Source organism: Salvia hispanica, chromosome 1 (assembly GCF_023119035.1).
Source record: "Salvia hispanica cultivar TCC Black 2014 chromosome 1, UniMelb_Shisp_WGS_1.0, whole genome shotgun sequence".
Lineage (NCBI taxonomy): Eukaryota > Viridiplantae > Streptophyta > Magnoliopsida > Lamiales > Lamiaceae > Salvia > Salvia hispanica.
Window position 1 is genome coordinate 472,424 of NC_062965.1, and position 19,546 is coordinate 491,969.

At 33.8% G+C, this 19,546-nt stretch overlaps 7 protein-coding genes across 7 annotated transcripts in view; 5 read left to right on the plus strand and 2 right to left on the minus strand.

Annotated features, from left to right (window-relative positions):
• Window positions 1-19,546, plus strand: part of LOC125218492 (putative disease resistance protein RGA3) — a 112,556-nt gene that overhangs the window by 37,660 nt on the left and 55,350 nt on the right. The window lies entirely within an intron of this gene.
• LOC125218600 (non-specific lipid-transfer protein 1-like) lies at window positions 125-1,011 on the plus strand. The gene is made up of 2 exons (XM_048120299.1): window positions 125-553; window positions 856-1,011. The coding sequence occupies exons 1-2, from the start codon at window positions 216-218 to the stop codon at window positions 863-865; spliced, it is 348 nt and encodes a 115-aa protein (XP_047976256.1). The 5' UTR covers window positions 125-215; the 3' UTR covers window positions 866-1,011.
• Window positions 1,522-4,981, minus strand: LOC125218556 (AAA-ATPase At3g28580-like). The gene is made up of 3 exons (XM_048120245.1): window positions 4,475-4,981; window positions 3,253-3,621; window positions 1,522-2,353 (listed from the first exon to the last, which is right to left on the minus strand). The coding sequence occupies exons 1-3, from the start codon at window positions 4,975-4,977 to the stop codon at window positions 1,702-1,704; spliced, it is 1,524 nt and encodes a 507-aa protein (XP_047976202.1). The 5' UTR covers window positions 4,978-4,981; the 3' UTR covers window positions 1,522-1,701.
• LOC125206439 (putative disease resistance protein RGA4) lies at window positions 12,455-13,402 on the plus strand. Its single transcript, XM_048105696.1, has one exon. It carries the CDS (start codon window positions 12,455-12,457, stop codon window positions 13,400-13,402), a length of 948 nt encoding a protein of 315 aa, XP_047961653.1.
• On the plus strand, window positions 13,534-14,619 carry LOC125206506 (disease resistance protein RGA2-like). The gene has a single exon (XM_048105759.1). The coding sequence runs from the start codon at window positions 13,534-13,536 to the stop codon at window positions 14,617-14,619; it is 1,086 nt and encodes a 361-aa protein (XP_047961716.1).
• On the plus strand, window positions 14,836-15,674 carry LOC125206567 (putative disease resistance protein RGA3). The gene has a single exon (XM_048105814.1). It carries the CDS (start codon window positions 14,836-14,838, stop codon window positions 15,616-15,618), a length of 783 nt encoding a protein of 260 aa, XP_047961771.1. The 3' UTR covers window positions 15,619-15,674.
• The window catches only part of LOC125206684 (probable serine/threonine-protein kinase PBL11), a 7,162-nt gene continuing 5,759 nt past the window's right edge, over window positions 18,144-19,546 (minus strand). Inside the window, exons 2-4 of the mRNA XM_048105927.1 lie at window positions 19,098-19,233; window positions 18,342-18,481; window positions 18,144-18,245 (exon numbers count right to left, since the gene is read on the minus strand). Coding sequence (XP_047961884.1) covers window positions 18,144-18,245; window positions 18,342-18,481; window positions 19,098-19,233 — 378 coding nt within the window. The remainder of the gene's footprint in view (window positions 18,246-18,341; window positions 18,482-19,097; window positions 19,234-19,546) is intronic.

Consider the following 19,546-nt stretch of genomic DNA (forward strand, 5'->3'; position numbering starts at 1 on the left):
CCCAAACCCTACACTCTCATCTCTTGATTTGACTAATTTGCCCTTGCTTCCCCAAATCAAATAAATCCACCAAATCCCAAACACTACACTCTCATCTCTTGACCCAAACCCTACACTCTCATCTCTTGATTTGACTAATTTGCCCTTGCTTCCCCAAACCAAATAAATCCACCAAAATCCCAAACCCTAAACTCTCACACACAAATTAAGTTGTGATGAAGCTATTTTGCTCGGTGCTCATCGCGGCCGCACTGATCGCGGCCTTTGCTCCCCTGAGCCAGGCCGCGATCAGTTGCACTGCGGTGATTTCATACGTCAGGCCATGCGACCCCTATGTGAAAGGAACGGGTCCGATAGGGTCCTGCTGCAGCGGCGCAAGACGTCTTAACGCCGCTGCCAGGACGACTTCAGACAGGCAGAGCGTCTGCAACTGCCTGAAATCCATCACGAGGACGGGATACTCCCAAGCCAGCTTTAGCCGGGCCGAAGGCATCCCCCGACTATGCGGTATCAACATTCCGTACAGGATCAGCCCTTCCACTGACTGCACCAAGTAAGAAAATCCTAAATTTTCGTATTTTTAATTATTACTCCCTCCGTCCACGATGGACGGATAAAAATTACAGTGGTTAACAAAAAATTAACCAGGATAGAAAATTTTACTTTTGTATGAAAATTATTAAAATAATGAAATTATTACTAGGACGTGGTTGAACAAATATTAAAAATTTTATTATTAAATTAGTATAATTATTAGTATGAATTCGACAATGTGTTTGTGGATGGATAAAAAAAGAAAATATGAAAAATATAATGATGGTGATCTAATAAAATGTTTAATGTTGTGTATTGTAGGGTGAGGTGAGCTTTGATCATTTGATGCAGATTTCAGCTCTATTTTGCCAACCTACGTTGAATTACTATGTGTGAAACAAGATATTGGTTGTCAATTTGGTTGTTTCTTTCCATTGGATTTAATGAACCTTATTAATGAGAGTGACTTCTGTTTAAGCCTTCTATTTATCCTTTAAAAATATGCATTCAATTGTCGAGTCACTTTATATTGTGATCACAAATTTTCTTATTCATTACATAGATACAATAATACTCTAAAAGATTTAGTATGAAATAAAATTTCAAGATGAAGGTGACCACTCAATAATTAACCCCAATAAAACTATTATAGTATACTCCCTGCGTCCGCCATTAGGAGTCCCATTCATGGACGATACGGGAATTAAGAAATGTTAAGAAAATTTGGATGGAAAAAAGTTAATGGAATAGAGTTTTATTTTTTAAATTTTTGCATCCTGAACATTTCAACTCGGATCACAATTGGTCAAACACTAACAATTTCGTCAATTTTTAAACGGTTTTAACCCGATTTTGACCGATTTTAACCCAAATGAGACTGTTAAAACCATCAAAATCGGGTTAAAACCGTTTAAAAACTAACGGAATTGTTATTGTAGGAATAATTGTAATCTGAGTTGAAATGTTTAGGATGCAAAAATTTAAAAAATAAAGTATAAGACCAAAATCATAAAATAAGCATATGTTCAAGACCAGTTTTTACCTTTACTTTACCTTACAAAGTTGAAAAGCAAACAAATTCGACATATTAAAACTTCACAAACACATATATAACATCTTATTTCTAGAATTTTATCACATTTCCCATCCAATAAATTAAAACACCTTTTATTTCTCCGCAACAAGTCGCATTATCTGTTTCCTAATCCGCCGCAAAACCTCCCCGCGCCGCCTCTCTTTCTCCTCCACATCTCCCCCTATCTTCTCCCCTTCTCCCATTTCCTCACCATCTCCACCAATATTCTCCGCTTCCTTCTTCTTCCTCTTCCTCTTCCTCAATGCTTCCATCAAATTCTCCAAACACTCATCCGCCCCCATCTCCGGCGACTTCGGCACCAAACTCTCCGCCACGTCAGCGGTGGTGATCTCGATATCCGATAACAAACGCCTCACGCCCTCGAAGTCCTCGTGCGAGTCGAGGCCGAGGTAGTTCTTGGCGAGGACTCTAAAGGCCTCGAAGCAGCAGTAGGACATCTCGATGTGCTTGTCCATCCGGCCCCTCCGGATGAGGGCCTCGTCGATCTTGTCGACGTGGTTGGTCGTGAAGATGAAGATCCTCTCGCCGCCGCTGGCAGACCACAGGCCGTCCATGAAGTTGAGGAGGCCGGAGAGGGTGACTTTGCTCTCCTCTTTCTCGTCCTCGCCCCCGTTTCGGGCTTTCTTGATCGCGTCCTCCGGTTTCGGGTCGTCCTTGTTTGCTTCTTTTCTTTTGCCGGTGATTTGTAGGGAACAGTCTATGTCTTCAATCACTACAATCGCCCTATTAATCACCAACTTCAGCATAAGATAAAATGCAGCTTAATTAACCAGTACCATCCGTGCTCTATTAAATGTCTCATTTTATTATTTCGTGATGTCTGATTTGACTTTTATACTGATCTTCTGTGTTCTATTAAATGTCTCATTTTATTGTTTCGTGATATGTCCGATTTGACTTTTATACTGGTCTTAGTTCGACTAACTAATTTTACTCAAATTTCTTTAAAGGAGTCACTTAATAGTAGACTTATTTTCTTCTAGTCAATAAATCAAAAGGTAGTCAAGTATGTAAATAAAGAGAATGTCAAATTTTATAAAATTATAGGAGTAGTATTTAGTTTGATAGATAAATTGGTCCATCAAAATAGGATCTAAAGTCAAAATCAAGCTAATCTAATACGAGAATAAACGAAAAGTTAGTTTTTATCTATTGATTTTATCACTAAAACTAAACAATCTTAAAAGGAAAATTATTCTGTATGGATAGTGGAGAAGATATTTTATGGTCCACTTAGTTCGTGTTTTATGCTATATTAATAAAATAATGTACCCGAATATGTACTACTATTATTTTATGTATAAGTAATAGAATATAGATATAATATTAAAAATAAAAAGTTTAAATTAAGAACCGTGTTATGCGATTCCTTTCATCACAATGTAGAAAATATCAGCCATAACTTTTGATCTTATATCAGAATTAAAAAAAAATAGGTGGGTAATGTGATTATTTCTAACATACTTTACTTCATAAACTCAAATAGTTTCTTAAAAGCTCTTTCAGTTAGATATGAGACATTTAATTATGAATCGAGGGAATATATTTTATTACTAATTAACAAACTATTTCTAAAATTAAAATTAAATAGGTAAAATATTAGTACAAATTTAGAAAATTACCTTTTGGAAATCTCAATGAGTAATTTCCTCAAATCGGTGTTATCCACAACCGCAGTGAGCTCAAGATCATAGATGTCATAACGAAGAAAGTTGGCTATGGCGGCGATCATCGTCGATTTCCCAGTTCCCGGTGGGCCATAGAGCAAATACCCACGTTTCCATGGCTTCCCAATTTTCATATAGTAATCTTGAGCCTTAGTAAACTCACTCAAGTCATCCACAATGTCCTTCTTCTTTTTGGGATCCATAGCCAACGTGTCGAACGTTGCCGGGTGCTCGAATCCGACACTCCGCCACATCATCTTCCCGTCGCTTCCCCAGTCGTCCCCGCTCACGTTCGTGTACAGCCTTTGCTTCCTACCACGCTTACTGAAACGACACAATTGTATTAGCGGTGGCATATCCAGGATATTTAGTTCGGGGGTGCGACTTTGTGCAATAATGTCTTAACAATATTTAGTGAAGATTGTAGGAATAGATAAGTTAGCACGGTACTATAATTTCTATTTGGCATAATAATCGAGCTAGTCATGAAAATATGAAATTATGTCTACCATTTTTTTATCCAATTACCTTTGTCAGAAATTGTAATAAATTGATCGAATGTGAGAAAATGTGTGTCACATTTTTATAGTAGTTTCATTGTGAAATGAGAATATCGCATTTATATTAATTTTGACAATGATGTGTGTGAAACACGGGTTCCAATTACAAAAATACAATGGTTTCAAACATATATTTTGAAGAATATAAGAATTTTTCTTAAAAATAATAACCACCATTTAACTTCAAATTTTTATTTAAATATATATAGTATTTAACTTCGATTAATGGTAAATAAGCTCCTAAAATCTCAAATGCTTCAAAATCTAAGGTGAAGCCTAAATAGATACTAGTAAACTAATTCAATAGTTCTAATAACTTGTTCCGAAGCCTTTTCCACTTATGCTAAAACTTTATTTATTTTTATTTTAGTAACAATAAAACAAGAGTTTTTATAATATACTAGTAAATTTTAATATCAATTATTACTAATTGACTCTTAAAAAATTATATACCCTAATTATGGAATAAACAACACCCAATATCTACTTCTCAAATTGTACAAAACATTTGTAAAAGTTATTATGACACTAAAATGAGATAGAACACACACGACATGTATGGCCAAAAACACAAATATAAGTGACATAGACGCCAAAATATAGCACAAAAATCGAACCTGATCGCCTTCCCCTCGGCCAACACATGGCTAAGATAAGACCCGAGCACGACGTCGCGGTCCTTCCGTCGAAACGACAAGATATAAGCCCTCTTCTCATCAATACTATTCTTGAAACTAATCACACTATTCCTAGGATAGCTCGTGTTCCTCATCCAAAAAACCTTCACCCCTTTATAAACATGGTTGATCTCTTGGTAGTCGTCCATTCTCAATGCGACGCCCTGGCCCTTTCCGGGCAGGGCAGCCTTGAGGCGCGCAGCCTTGCCCGAGAAATTGGTGCCAAGGTACGCCTCTATGCACGCGTAGGCCTTGCTCCGGCCGTACACATCTATTGGGAACTCGTCGAAGGTGATCTCGACGTAGGGGTTTAAGAGGAAGGTTAATTTTCGGAAATATGTTTCGATTGTGGTCCAAAATTGGGCAGGGATGAATCTTTCTAGGGCGCTGATTATGAGGATTAGGCTTCCTATTTGAGCTACTAGAGATTCTAGAAATTTCATGTTTTTTGATGTGTGTGTGTGTGTGTGACATGATTAATTATTTAGGTGCACCTATTTATAAGGGAATTGAATTTGTTACTTAGTAATATGTATAACGTTTCATGTCTCCTTCGAGGAAGAAGGTTACTTTTGTGGGCTGCAAAAGTGTTGTTTGGTGTTCACATTTTGTGTTGGTGGGAATTAAAGAAAATTTGTCAACTTTATTCGGAAAGATATGGGAAGTTTGTGGGAATAAGCTTTAGTTAGTTTAAGTTTTAGTTTCACTTTCCCAACCCAAAGGTCTTTCTTGAATTGAAAGGAAATGATGGGAGATTCTATTTTGAAATTATTGTAATTTTATTAATGTATATATGAATTGAGGGAGAATTTATTTGGATTCCTTGCTTGTGGGAACAGAATATTTTTAAGGGGAAATTGTCAAATAATTTCTGGTCAATTCATAATTTTTAAAAATATCTAATTATATTATAATTTTAATATTTTAATTATCACATGGTGAAAAAATCATAGTGTACTTAATTTATTGATGTGTCTCGTATAAAGAGATGATTGGTTAATTTAATAAACGTTGTTTTTAAGTGTATTTTATGTTTGCCACATCAGAATTAATTATGCCAAATCCGAGATAATGGGATAATTGAAAAAATGTCAAACATATGATATGATATTACTATCATCTAAAGTAATTGACAATTTATATATATCAATAATTGTATGTTCCAAAAATAACATATGATATGCACGTTCCAAAAATAAAATAGAAAGTGAAAAGTAACGTAGGTGCATGGATTTAAGTGGATTATTTTCTTGTGGAAATTAAATATTTGTTTTAATTGTATACTAATCATGTAGGAATATATATGCACGTTCCAAAAATAAACTAATAGAAAGTGAAAAGTAAAAATAAATGAAATATATGTATGTCGGAATTTCCACGTGGGTGCTTGTGGATTTATGATTTTACGTGGATTCCTTCCTTGTGAGAATTGGATATTTTTGTTTATTATAAATATACCAATTATTGTATGTATGCACGTTTCAAATATAAAATAATTGAAAGTAGAACATAAAAAATTGTGCCCCAATTTCCACGTATATGCTTGAGCCACTTTTTGACCGAATGTTTACGTAGTTAAATGTCATGTTGCTTTTGAGTATGGATTCCAATTTTTTTTAAAATAAATAATTAGATAACGTATTGTCTAATGTTAGGATCTAACACGTTCCAATAATTATTTCTTGAAGAAGAAGTAATAGAGTTTCTATATGAAACAAACAATTAATTACTACACATTGTGGATTTATGACGTGTACGTAGTTAAAAAAGTAGTACTAGTACTATATAAAACTTAAATTTTTTTTATGAAAATCGGCTCACATTAAATATATATGTAATTTAAGTGATAGTGGATCCACGATGGATAGATGCAATTCATTCTTTAATAAAATGCTTTAGCTTTTTAAAAAAAACTTCTAAGATATCGCCAAAGCAAAAATTGGACGGCCTTGGGTTTAGTTTGAATTAGATTTTATTGTATTAGTCAAAATTATATTGGAGCGTTTTTATATTGGTATTTTATTTTTTGACCATATAGAATCTTTTTTTAAAAGGATTCAACATATATATAGAACCTTAATGAATGAAAATAACTCAAACGTTTATGCGTATCTGTAAACAGCGTTATATTAGTCATATTTAAATTTAATAGTGCTCAAACTAGATACAGGCTTTTGTTATCAATAATAGCATGGTACATGCGCATGCTACAAATGTACTCGTTATGATTTAAATTACAATTATTAGTGTAATAAAAATATACGTATTATTTAAAATCTTTTAATACCCTTAATGAAACCGTAGATAGTTGTTGTTATATGGCGCGGTTAGGGTATATTAAAAAACCGAGCACATTCTAATATTTATTCATTGGATTTTAAGATTTTTCGGATACAATTTTACATAAGGCAAATAAAATAGGTAATGATAATAATATAATTTATTTCATATATTTTGGAGACGACGTAATCTAAGTTTATTTATGTTAATTTTGCAGCTTTCATATAATTTACGCATATTATATAATCTAAATTTGATAATTAAATTGCATCAATAATTTTTTTTTATTACTATGATTTAGTGGAGACATATTTATCGCCTCGCACCTTCCATATCTTTGCTATCGTAATATATTTATTATTTCGACATTATTAACCTTTTATTGACAATTAATCAAGTGATAATGATATTTTCTTTTATAAATCTATGCCATTCATATTTTGATCCAATAATTAATGTTAGTTTCATTAGCGCACCCCTGGCGTGGTTAGTTTAATATTACAATATTAATTATTAGACTCATCAATCCGAAGAGAATTCATAATGATTTTCTAATATGTTATGCATTATTTTAGTTAAAAATAAATATTTAGCTAGGTTGAGTATTTTAAATTGGACTATATAATTACTTATGAGTTATACTAACACTCAATGTTAATTAAGGTTCACACCCAAAAATCCCATGAAGCGCCAACCACCAAACGTACCCAACCCCACCAAGATTTTGTGTCACATTCTTCATTGCATATAACTATGTGCCTTTAGTCCCTTTAATACATTCATTACAAATCCATACACCAACTTGAAACAATGAAGAAAAAGAAAAAGAAGAAGAAGAAGAGGCAACAACAATATCTCTAAGAATTCAAGTGCTCTCTCTCGCTCTCTGTCAATCGGAAAACCTCAAACACCCTCTCCACGGCCATGGTCCGCGCCCACGGTAAGGCAATCGATGATATCGTTTTATACATGAAGCTTACTCTCATGATATTGTTTGTAGTTACGGCATAATAAAAATAAGGATGTGCCCTATTCCACTTATAGTTCCAAACTATTGGAGACTCTAGAGGTTTCATATGGTATAAATATTGAAGTTGCTTTAATTTAGAAATTCGATACAACTTACTCATATTGAAATCTATATATGTTTGCATTTCATTTGAAGTCTTTGCAAAATCTTTGATCTTCTACTAATTGAAAATGTAATTATCTAGTTACATACATTTAGAGTAGGGATCTTTGTCAATAATAATTATTCATTGACTGAAGCCTTAGTGAAGCGTACGCAATAAAAAAAAGCAATAGAAGAGACAAACCGATACAAGATTTTTAAGGGGAAACTCCTAGCTAGAAAGGGAAATATTTATGGAGGGATTATTAATCCCTACATCACATAAAAATCTATTTTTTGTCATTTTATAAAGCGTTTTTTTTAGCGGAAACAATCAAATTATGCATTAGAATATTGTTTGCAAAGAAATTTCGGTAACAACAAATGACTTAACTAGTTATGGTTGCTAATATATTGGATTAAAAAGAAAACCTAATGGGCTCAAGGACTCAACATAATAATACCAATTGCCCGGCCCGCGGGATAAGGATCGCAAATTAAATGGGGATTTTATTCATATCAATAATTCAATATCATGCTATATATATTTAACGCTTATGCATATTTATGATTGAAGTATTGTTAGTGTAGAATGAAGTTCACCTCATTAAAAAAAAAAATTATCAAAAATTGATGTTGTCTATTTTTATGGGACGGACAAAATAACAAAAATGGTGTATTTTTATGGGACGGAGGAATTATGAAAATCATGGTGCATAGAGCTTAAGAGATTTATATTATTGAATACATATATATGGTCATGTACTAATGTTTTTTTATTGTCTTTTGTAAATTGTTTCGTGTTTGATTTCGTATAGTTTTAAAAATTGTTTTATATAAGTGGTAGTATCACTTGTTTCGGTAGATTTAAGACATTAATTTTCTAAAACAATTTTTATTTTACATTTTGTACGTGTACTTAAATTAGGATCAATGTACTTAAGTAAATTAAATTTCGAACTAAATAGCACGATGAATCATTAAAACCATTTATGAAGTACGTAGAATCTAGATAACGATGATGCTGTGTTGTACTTGTAATTTTAATGCGTTAATGAATTCATTAATTAATAAATGTCTTCCTCTTCATGTTTTTATACTAGCTGGCTCTAATTTTTATTTTTGTAGAACGAAACACCAAAAAGTATTAGTATATAAAATTTCTCCAGTCACGTAAAATATAATTTTTATTTTAATTTCGATAGAACATTTTTAGTAAGCAATTAATTATAATTACAAATATATTAATTTTATTTGCTTTGCTACTTATTTTAGCTTCATGTAAAAAATATTTAGTTGCAACTCCTAATCTCGCACTTTTATTTAGGGGACGATGTCTCCACAATTTTCTGTATATCACACTAATAATTTATGTATTTTATAACCATTTGCTATAGCATAAATATTGAATAACATATATATCATGATAAATATATATATAAAAAAACAAATTTCTAATTTAATCATGTACCATAATTTTGTAATACTTTGATTAAATTATTTTTGGTTGATTAATCCAAATATATGGTATATGTGATTTTTTAAAATTCCAAATTTTTTGTTATAAATGTTAATCATGGAAGAGAAATAAACAAAATGCAAATATAGAGTTTAAAGAGGAAGACAATAAATCACACGTTAAAAAGTAACTGATAGATCATCATATATAAAGCTAGATCTACGCATCAAGTTCATATTCACTAACAAGTGAAATCGAACTTGGTTTATTTATTTATATATTAATATTACATCATGTAGATCGGATGTTGCATCATTTCTCACCATGTAGCTCAGTTCACCCTGCACAAAAAAAATAAAATTAATTAAATAAAACAATGATTAATTAGAGATACATGAATAAAATCAAATGATTCCCAATCACGGTCCTTGCAAATCGGACCATTCTTATAATAGTACAAAAAGAAATTCTAAATATCCGATAGCTTTCTCTTTGAGTAAGACCTGATCAATTCAAGCGACTGTGTCAGAGACTGGATACACAATTATCAATCTATTTTTTTTTAATTAATAGTTGTGCAAATTAAGTCTTTGTAATGAAAACAAGTTTTTGGAGTTCATAATACTACTAATATTCAATATATTGGACATTGATATACTATATGTATATGCAAGTGGCTGATAATGGAAATCACACTATGCAAGGTGGTAGACAGATCTAGAAAAATTGCAAAGTCTAAAATTTCTGCCACGTTAGACAACATGTTTTAGTGTTCAGTTGTTGGCCTAATAAATGATGGGAGTTATTCATCATTTCCATTGTGCATTCACACACATGTCGACATATACTGCTTTGGGGCCGTGTTGCACAAAATGGAAAACTGTCACATTCTTCATTTAATGGCCAAAGCAAAAATCTAGTTGAGCAATCAGTGATCATATATGTTCACTTTCTCTACATTATTTTTTAGATGACAAGTTTGGTTTTAAGTGATACATACAGTATATAATATATATTTTGTAAAATAAAAGAATGACTATTTGAAAAATAAAATGATCAAACGGACTCATAAAAGTTAATCAATCCATTATTATCTCCAACTATTGCAAAATTCAAAAATTTCGTTACGATGAACCATATAAAAATCGTAAATTTATTACACGTTAACCAGGAGGTGACGAAGATCGATCTTCAAAAGATAAACAAAATAGAGCTGAATAGAGGAAAATAGACGTCGAATTAGGGTTTTGGTGAGGAAAAATCATTTTGTCTCACCAGTTCACGAAAGGAGTCCATATTTTTGGGTACGAGTTTTAAGAATTCTGGATTAAAGTAGTTAATGGAACATGGATCACACTTTTATAATGAAATTTATATGAAATGAATTAGTTGAATGTAAGATCTATTTATCATTGAGTAATTGAAAGTGAAAGGTAACTTCTATTGGTTGTATGACAAAAAAGACTCTTATTGCCGGACAGAGGGAGTATTTCTCGCACAATAACTTAGAAAAGACCTAGATGTTATTTGTAAATTAACTGGATGTTATCTATAATTAAAAGACCCTATAATTAAAAGACCTAACTCTATGCCGACGGGCTTGTAAGCTTTCTTTCTTCCAAATTCCTTGAAACATAATGACCTTCCAAACTAACTAAGTGGATGATTTTAATCACTCTCATTTTGTTTTCACATATTACAATTGCAATTGGTATAAATAAATGTAGTAGGTATATTTATATGGAGTATATAGTTGCATGCACGTAAGGTTGCATTAATTCGTTATTTCAATATGTTACATCAGTAGTATTTATTCATTGGATTGATGTGTCAACTACACCCTACATGATATAAACATCACACCTACCTTTTAGTAAATACTCCTTCAGTTCCACTAAATATGAAACATTTGCTTTTTAGCACGAGATTTTACATAATGTTATTTTGTAAGTTAAATGGAGAAAATAAAGTAGGTACATGAGAGAAAAAGTAGAGATGATGTTGTTTTTATATTCGAACATGTTTCATTTTTAGTGGGACTGTGGGACAACATAAAAAGAAAATGTTTCATTTTTAACGGAACACATGAGTATATAGTTTAGACAATCCAAAAAGAAAAACGTTTCATTTATAACGGAACGGAGCACATGAATATATAGTTTATACATAGCGTATATTTGGATTGTGACTACGAATTTATTTTTGTCACTTTTAAAAATAAGGTTCGTTGTTGATCGACCACACGTACGTATTAAGGTACAATTGTACAATGCGAATTTGTTTGTAGGAAACTAAATTATCAAGAAAATAAGATTTGTTACATGAATAAAGTGGCTTCCAACTATCATTTTTTATGTTTCAAGTGGCAATGACAATGAAATATTTAGACAATTAGACTTGGAGCTCTCAATTTCAAGTCCCACGAGGATGTGTATGTTTTCATTAAATAATTTCATAAATATTAGTACTAGTTTGTTCTATATATTGTACTTATAGTTTCGAATTAAATGACTTTTTTCTAACTATAATTTTAATATTATATGCCTTTTGTAATGTTCGTATTATAGAGACATATATCAAGTGAAATCAAAATCAAACATATATATGAGTTTGAATATAATAAATTCAATTGTGCTAATATGAGAAATACAGTATTTATGTTATTTGTAAATCACATTTGTTTGGGACCTTGCAATAGATTATAGATAGAAACATATAATTGATGTTTGTATGATAATCTCGATTGCTATATTAAACTTAATTATAATTAAATTTTATAAATTGAAGATTAATAATTAAATATGTGGGAGTTTTATAAAAAATTTAAATTGGGCTTCAATCTAAACTAGAAATTTTTGAAAAAAAGAAAAGTTGTCGGCAAGAAATTTAAATTATGAAAGCAAAGTATCTTGAATGGAATAAAGTGTAAAGTGTAAAGTGTAAAGTGTAAAACTATACTGGAACTCACCACAATTATTCTTATCACTCTCTATTGCAGCTCTCTCCTTCTTTCTATACCAATTCATCCATTTCTCTTTGGCTCTTTCTGAATCAGTTACAATCTCAAACAATGGAAGGAGAAGCTGTCGCCGCCGTCATTAAAGTTCTAGTTCAAAACCTCATCGACCATTCCAAGAAAGAGATCTCACTAATCCGTGGTCTCGACAAAGAAGCAGCAAAGCTAGCTGGGAGTCTGGATACGATCCAGCAATTGTTGAACGATGCTGAGAGCCGTACCATTCCCGGTGGGGCTGTCAAAAGCTGGCTGAGGAAGCTCGAAGATGTGGCGTTTGATGCTGACAATGTTTTGGATGAACTCAACTATCATCTTCTCTCCAAACAAATCAAGTCCATCAAGCCCATGAAAGAAAAGGTACTCACATTTTTCACTCATATTGCGCACCCCAGAAATATAGCACTTAAAATTCAAGAAATCAATGAGAATTTGGAGTCCATTTACAAAGAGGGAGCCGGGCTTGGGCTCAGAGAGACTCTTGCCACCAATGTGCCAACTTTTCCTACTTTTGAAACCGACTCATTCACTCTTGATCCAATTTTCATTGGAAGGGATGAGTTGGTATCGGAAATAGTTGAGGTTATTAACACTACTACCACAAGTGATGAACGTCTAGTTTCTATCTTTGCCATTGTGGGAATGGGAGGTATGGGGAAGACAACTTTGACTAGGAATGTCTTCCATCATCCAAAGGTAAAAACTCTATTTGGATCACATATTTGGGTGCATGTTTCTCAAATTTTTGATCCAATAATTCTTTTCAAGAAAATCCTCAAGGAGTTGACTTCTTCTGATCATGATGAAATCGAGAGTAGCCAAGATATTCTCGAAAACACTTCTTCTGATCAAGCTGAAGATCAGAGTAGGCAGGATTTTCTGAAAAAGACTTCTTTTGGTCAAGTTGATGTTGAGAGTAGGCAAGATTTTGTGAAAAAGAATTCTCATGATCAAGTTGAGGTTGAGAGTAGGCAAGATATTCTGAAAAGCTTCAAAAAGCTTTAAAAGATAAAACATATCTTCTTATTCTTGATGATGTTTGGAATCAAGATCGTCCCAAATGGGATGATTTTATCAATTCTTTGGTTGGCGTTACTTCTGTCAAGGGAAATGCGATTGTTGTTACCACCAGAAATATGGAAGTCGCTTCAACTATGCAATCACTTCATACACATGAGCTCAAAGGTTTATCGCATGAAGATTGTTGGTCAATAATCCAAGAAAAAACTTTTGGAAAAGAGGATATTCCTTTAGAGTTTGAGGCCATAGGGAGGAAGATTGCAACAAGATGTCAAGGTTTGCCATTAGCTGCTAGTGTAGTTGGTGGAGCACTATGCAATAAATCACAAGAAGAATGGCTCTCAATCGAAGAGAAATGGCTTTCTCATGATGAAGGGGATCATGTAACGAATATATTGAAGTTAAGCTTTGACAATTTGTCTCTACCGTCACTCAAGAAGTGTTTTGTATGTTGTTCTATTTTTCCTAAAGGTCGCAGAATCAAAAGCCAAGATTTGATTGAGTATTGGATGGCAGAAGGATTTCTTGAAGCTAATGGAAGCAATGAGATGGAGTGCTTAGGCGACAAATTTATGAAAGTTCTTCTACACAACTCTCTACTACAAGTTGCAGAAATAGATGATTATGGAAATGTAGAGAGTTGTGTGATGCACGATCTTGTGCACGATCTCGCATGTTCAATTTCAGGTTCTACTGATACAGAAGGCGGGAGACGAGTGAGATACATGATTCATGATGAAGAAAGTTGTATTCCAAAAGAAGTGGCAAAATATTTGCGTACGTTATTGTTCGAGGAACAGATTTATCGTATCAAGTTTGCAGATTTCGAGCATCTACATGCTTTAGTTCTTGCATATGAGTGGTGTACTAAGTTGCCAAATTCGATAAGGAAGTTGATACATTTAAGGAAACTTGATATTTCATCAATGCATATAAAATATTTGCCGGGCTGGATTGGTGATCTCCATCAGTTGCAAACATTAAATGCATGTACAAGAAGATTTTTGGAACTGCCTAGTACTTTGAAGTACTTGATTAATTTAAGGCATTTGTATATTAATAAGTCACCCTTGCCTGCCGGGATTGGGAATTTAACTTCTCTCCAGACGCTAAAGTATTTTATATGTTGGCGACAAGAATGGATGCAAAATCGAAGAGCTCCAGAGGTTGAATGGTCTCAAAGGAACACTGGAAATTTCTAACCTTGAAAAGGTTGAAAACAAGGAAGAGGCTGAGCAAGCATGTCTATCTAACAAGTCAAAAATATTTGAGTTGCGTTTGACATGGAATGATGGATAGAGAAGTTGAAGCTACAAATGATGAGAACGTGTTGGAAGGCCTCCAGCCTCACTCTAATCTGAAGAATTTAGGGATTGAAGGATTCAATGGAAAAAAGATTTTCATCATGGACTCGAAACATGGTAACTCAAAATTTGTCTCAAGGTTGTTGGGTACCACTTAACAAGTTGATTGAGATACAACTCTCCAATTGCTCCGAATGTGAAGAAATCCCAATGCTTGGGCAATTGCCAAATCTTAAGTCTCTCTGGTTAAAAGGATTGACAAATTTGGCGTCCATAAATTCTTCTTTCTATGGATTAGTGAATGAGGAGACACGTATTGTTTTTCCAGCTCTAGAAAGGCTCGCGTTGGTTGAAATTCCTAAGCTTATAGAGTGGGCAGAAGTAGAATCTGAAGGTGCAAGTGATGTGAAGGTATTTCCTAACCTCCAACACTTGGAGATCTCTCAGTGCAAGCAATTGATGAGTTTTCCTAATCATTCGTGGCCATGCCTCAAAAGTTTGATCATCAAGGGGAGTGGGAGCATGCCTTTCACATGCATATTCAAGACAGAATTAAAGTTGCTAACAGAGCTTTGGATAGAAGGAATAGATGATCTGGAATATCTCCCAAATTGGTTATTCTATAACAATCCCAATCTCTTGGAGTTAAGTGTAAGAATGTGTTCCAATTTGAAAGAACTACCAGATGGTCTAGGCACCCTCAGTTCTTTGGAGAAGTTGAGTATAAGGGACTGTCCAAATTTGGAACGAATAGGAGTTACTGGTTTGCAACAATCACAAGGAAGCCTCACATGTCTTAAAAGGTTGGAGATTTGTGAATGCAAAGCTTTGTTGTACTTTCCATGTGAAATGGTAGGATCCTTGCTTGAGGATACTGGAGTTGATATATTTAAGTAGCCTAAAGAATCTACCTGGGATAATTGATTGTCTGCCAAAATGGCCTCGTCTATCACGTTTACGAATTATTGGTGTTTCTCCATTGATGGTCACTTATTCCATATAATATGGTTACAAATAGATGTTAGTATGGAGGGATCTATGGAGATCGTTGATGGTTTATTGCAAGGATGCTACTCCCAGCTCACTTAAGGAATTAAGAATTGAAAGGAAGGGAAGGTTGGGGAAATTTTCCAGAATCAATTCAACATCTCACCTCTATTAAATGCTCATGAAGATAGAGAATTATGGAATGGAAGAATTTCCTGAATGGTTGGGGAACCTCTCATCTCTATGGAGATTGGATATATATAATTGCAAGAAGTTAAGACGTCTACATGCACTGCGGGGCCTCACATCACTTCTAATCTTAGAAATTAAGGGCTGCCCAGAAATAAGTATTGAACAACAAAGTGATGCAGCTGATTCCCAATGGCCCAACATTTCCCATATCCCCAACATTTCGATTGATGGACACAGAATAGGTGAGTATGAATACATTTTCTTGTTTCTTTTTTATAGAACAGTCGTGTGTCTATTTCCTCGCCACCAGATTATTGCGACTTTCAGTGACTTATAGAATTCACCTTTTCTCCATTGAAGGATGGAGGAGAAAACTTGTGATTTTGATGAGTGGGTGCCTCTAAAGTGTCCATTTGATTTGCTCAACCTTTCTTCATTATTACTGGTATGTGGTAACAAACCTCACATTGTAATTCTCTTTTGTTCAATAAGATTACTAATTGAAGAGGATGTGGACACCATATTTTTCAGACATTTCTGCTCATTTTCAGTTGAGGGAATAGCAAGAGTTATCCATTGCGTGATTTTGCTGCTCCCAAAATGCAGGTATTTTCCATTAGCTGTTGAGACTGTAAATTGCAAATTAATATCTCCAACATGTTTAACACAAATTGGATCTTCTATTTTGCATTAATTCGGACACTATATGTGAACAAATTGTTCATGTAGCCAACAATATGACTATAGTGAATTACAAAAGCAATCATTTATCATTTATCACAATAAACAACAGCAGTCAGATTATGCTCTCCCGCAGGCTGTTTGGAGTCAATAATTCGACGCCCTGACATTATTTCTAGCAAAACCATACACATCAGATCCCATAGTCAACTCACCTGTTCATAAAAAACAGCAGCGTTCAAAGGACAGCCAGACCAGTAGCTAGGCATAGATACTGACTAGGTTTAGGTGAGTTCGCGCACAAGGGTAGAGTAGAAACCAAACGTGCTGAGTTTGAGCTCAGGCCTAGTTTGTGTGGCTTACAGTTCTAATTCTAATCATTCTTTTCAATTACTCCCTCCGTCCCCTATTAATTGTCCACTTTTTCCATTTTCGTCTGTCCTCAATTAATTGTCCACTTTCACTTTTTACTATAAATGGTAAGTAGGTCTCACATTCCGCCCACTCATTCTACACATATTTTATTATAAAACTAATATATAAAAGTGAGACACATATTCCACCAACTTTTTCAACCGATTTTTCTTTACATTTCTTAAAACCCGTGTTGAACTAAAGTGGACAATTAATAGGGGACGGAGGGAGTAGTAATTAGAACAGAACCTGTTGTCATGTACTCCCGAGGAGCATATTCGTATGTACCCATAACTCGAGTTGATACATAAGTCGAAGGACCATCTCTTGCAAGACCAAAGCCCGACAACTTGCTGTTAAAGTCCTGCAACAGAGCCAAAATTGAGTTATGATTATGTACGAAAACAGTTTAGAAAAAGCAGAGCGATTCAAAAACTTTGCCAAACTTACACCATCTAAAAGAATGTTACTACTCTTAATATTTCGATGTATGACCGGTTTTTCCAAGTCATGCAAGAAGGCAATAGCTCTAGCAGCACCTATAGCCACGTTGACTCTTGTTGCCCAATCAAGGAAATAATGCCCTCCTACCGAAACACAAGAATTGAGATTTATGAACATGAAAATCCACATTGTAAAGAGAAAACGCACTAATTGTAACACATATTTTGTTTATGCCATTTATTGAAAAACAAGAATCAAAGGGCTGTCTACTATACAGGATTGAGAGTAGACATGAATGTTGCCCCTTTCAATAGAAATTAGAATACAAATGAAGCTGTGTGTGTGTGATGGTCAAGTGGTAGAGGGTAATCCTTGAGGCCAAAGTTCTCATGTTCAAGTCCTCTGTGGTGCGGCCTTTAACTTTAAGTTCATTTACCCATAAAAAAAGATTGAAAATACAAATCAAGCAAGTTATCACAAATTATGGGAATCATCAAGAGGCTTATCATATCCCAAAGTTTTAATCCATCTTAGTAAACAATAAATTAGCTTATAACTCCACTTGTCCCTTTAGAGATGTTATATTTTCCTTTTTCGAGCTAGATTAATGTCACTTATATTTAGTGATGGATGCATGATTTTAATTTGGGGTGTGCCAGACACATGAGTCCTGTCACCGATATGTACACGTGATTCGAGCTAGATTAATGTCCATATGTACCCGTGATTCGAGTTGATACATGAGTCCTGTCACCGATAGGACCATCTCTTGCAAAGCCAAAGGTTGACAACTTGGCGGTAAAGTCCTGCAATCCTCAATCGGAACCAAGAATTAGTTTGAAATGTCTATGAGAACAGTTTAGAAAACACAGAGTACTTAAAAAAAACTCTGCCAAACTTACTCTGTCTATAAGAATTTTACTACTCATAATATTTCCATGTATGACCGGTTTTTCCAAGTCATGCAAGAAGGCAATAGCTCTAGCAGCACCTATAGCCACGTTGACTCTTGTAGCCCAATTGAGGGAGTTATGCCATCCTACTGAAACACAAGAGTTGACATTTTATACTATGTGCAAATTTGTAAGAAGTAACTCACGAATTGTAGCGGATATGTGCATATTTTGTTCATGACAACTGGAACACTTTGATTTAAAACAAGACTCAAAGGGTTGTCTACTATACAAGGTTGACAATATAAATAATTGGATACTTTATCTTCATCAATAAGATTATGTTCAATGTTTCCCCTTTCAACAGAATAGGAATCAAGCAAGTTATCTTTAATTATACTCCCTCTGCCCCATTAGAAATGACATGTTTTCCTTTTTGGATTGTCCCATTAAAACTGACACATTTCCTAAAATGGATACAACATCATCTCCACTTTTTTCTCTCTACTTAACTCAAAAGCGAATGATTCATATTTAATGGGGAGAGAGGGAGTAGATACCAAGAGGCTTATCATATCACAAAGTTTCAATCCATCTTAGTAAATTAGTAGACTATCTTAACTTAACATACGGCCTTCAGACTTGATATGTTTTCGTTTTTGAGTTGTCCCATTAAAATTGGCCTATTATCTTTTGGTTAATGTGGACCACACACCTAAAGAAATAGTGAGATGCTAAGGAAGTCAATCAAGTATGTCAAATTACTTGTGAACAACTGGTTTTCCAAGCTTCCTTTGCCCATGAACTCATATACCAGAATCTTGCTGTCTTCGTTGAAGCTATATCCAATAAGTTTGATCAAATTTGGGTGCCGGAGTTGACTAAAGTATTGTATATTAGCCTGCAGCAATTTTGTATGTTTGGTAAACATTACACTGTAGAATATACTTTATACAATTGTTCTAATATGAGAAATAGTGCATGTTTACATGAGTCTGAATGACAAGACAAGATTGATAAAATAATTTAATTAATAATAAATATTTAATTGCAATTCGTGATGCATAAATTGACACTCTAAATAAAAAATTACGACCCTTTAGACTCTATGGATAAGGCCCAATACATAAATGAAATACTAATACGTATAGACAGATGTTATAGTTTGGATATTCTGTTCACATCCCAAAACAAAAAGTTGTAACAATATAGGC

Bases quoted from the DNA above. Each gene is read 5' to 3' on its own strand.
- LOC125218600 (XM_048120299.1), top strand. From the start codon at position 216: ATGAAGCTATTTTGCTCGGTGCTCATCGCGGCCGCACTGATCGCGGCC.
- LOC125218556 (XM_048120245.1), bottom strand. From the start codon at position 4,977: ATGAAATTTCTAGAATCTCTAGTAGCTCAAATAGGAAGCCTAATCCTC. The intron at 3,622-4,474 runs GTTCGATTTTTG...GTGTCGTTTCAG, and splicing joins GCCGAGGGGAAGGCGATCAG to TAAGCGTGGTAGGAAGCAAA. The intron at 2,354-3,252 runs GTAATTTTCTAA...GGTGATTAATAG, and splicing joins CTCATTGAGATTTCCAAAAG to GGCGATTGTAGTGATTGAAG.
- LOC125206439 (XM_048105696.1), top strand. From the start codon at position 12,455: ATGGAAGGAGAAGCTGTCGCCGCCGTCATTAAAGTTCTAGTTCAAAAC.
- LOC125206506 (XM_048105759.1), top strand. From the start codon at position 13,534: ATGGAAGTCGCTTCAACTATGCAATCACTTCATACACATGAGCTCAAA.
- LOC125206567 (XM_048105814.1), top strand. From the start codon at position 14,836: ATGGTAACTCAAAATTTGTCTCAAGGTTGTTGGGTACCACTTAACAAG.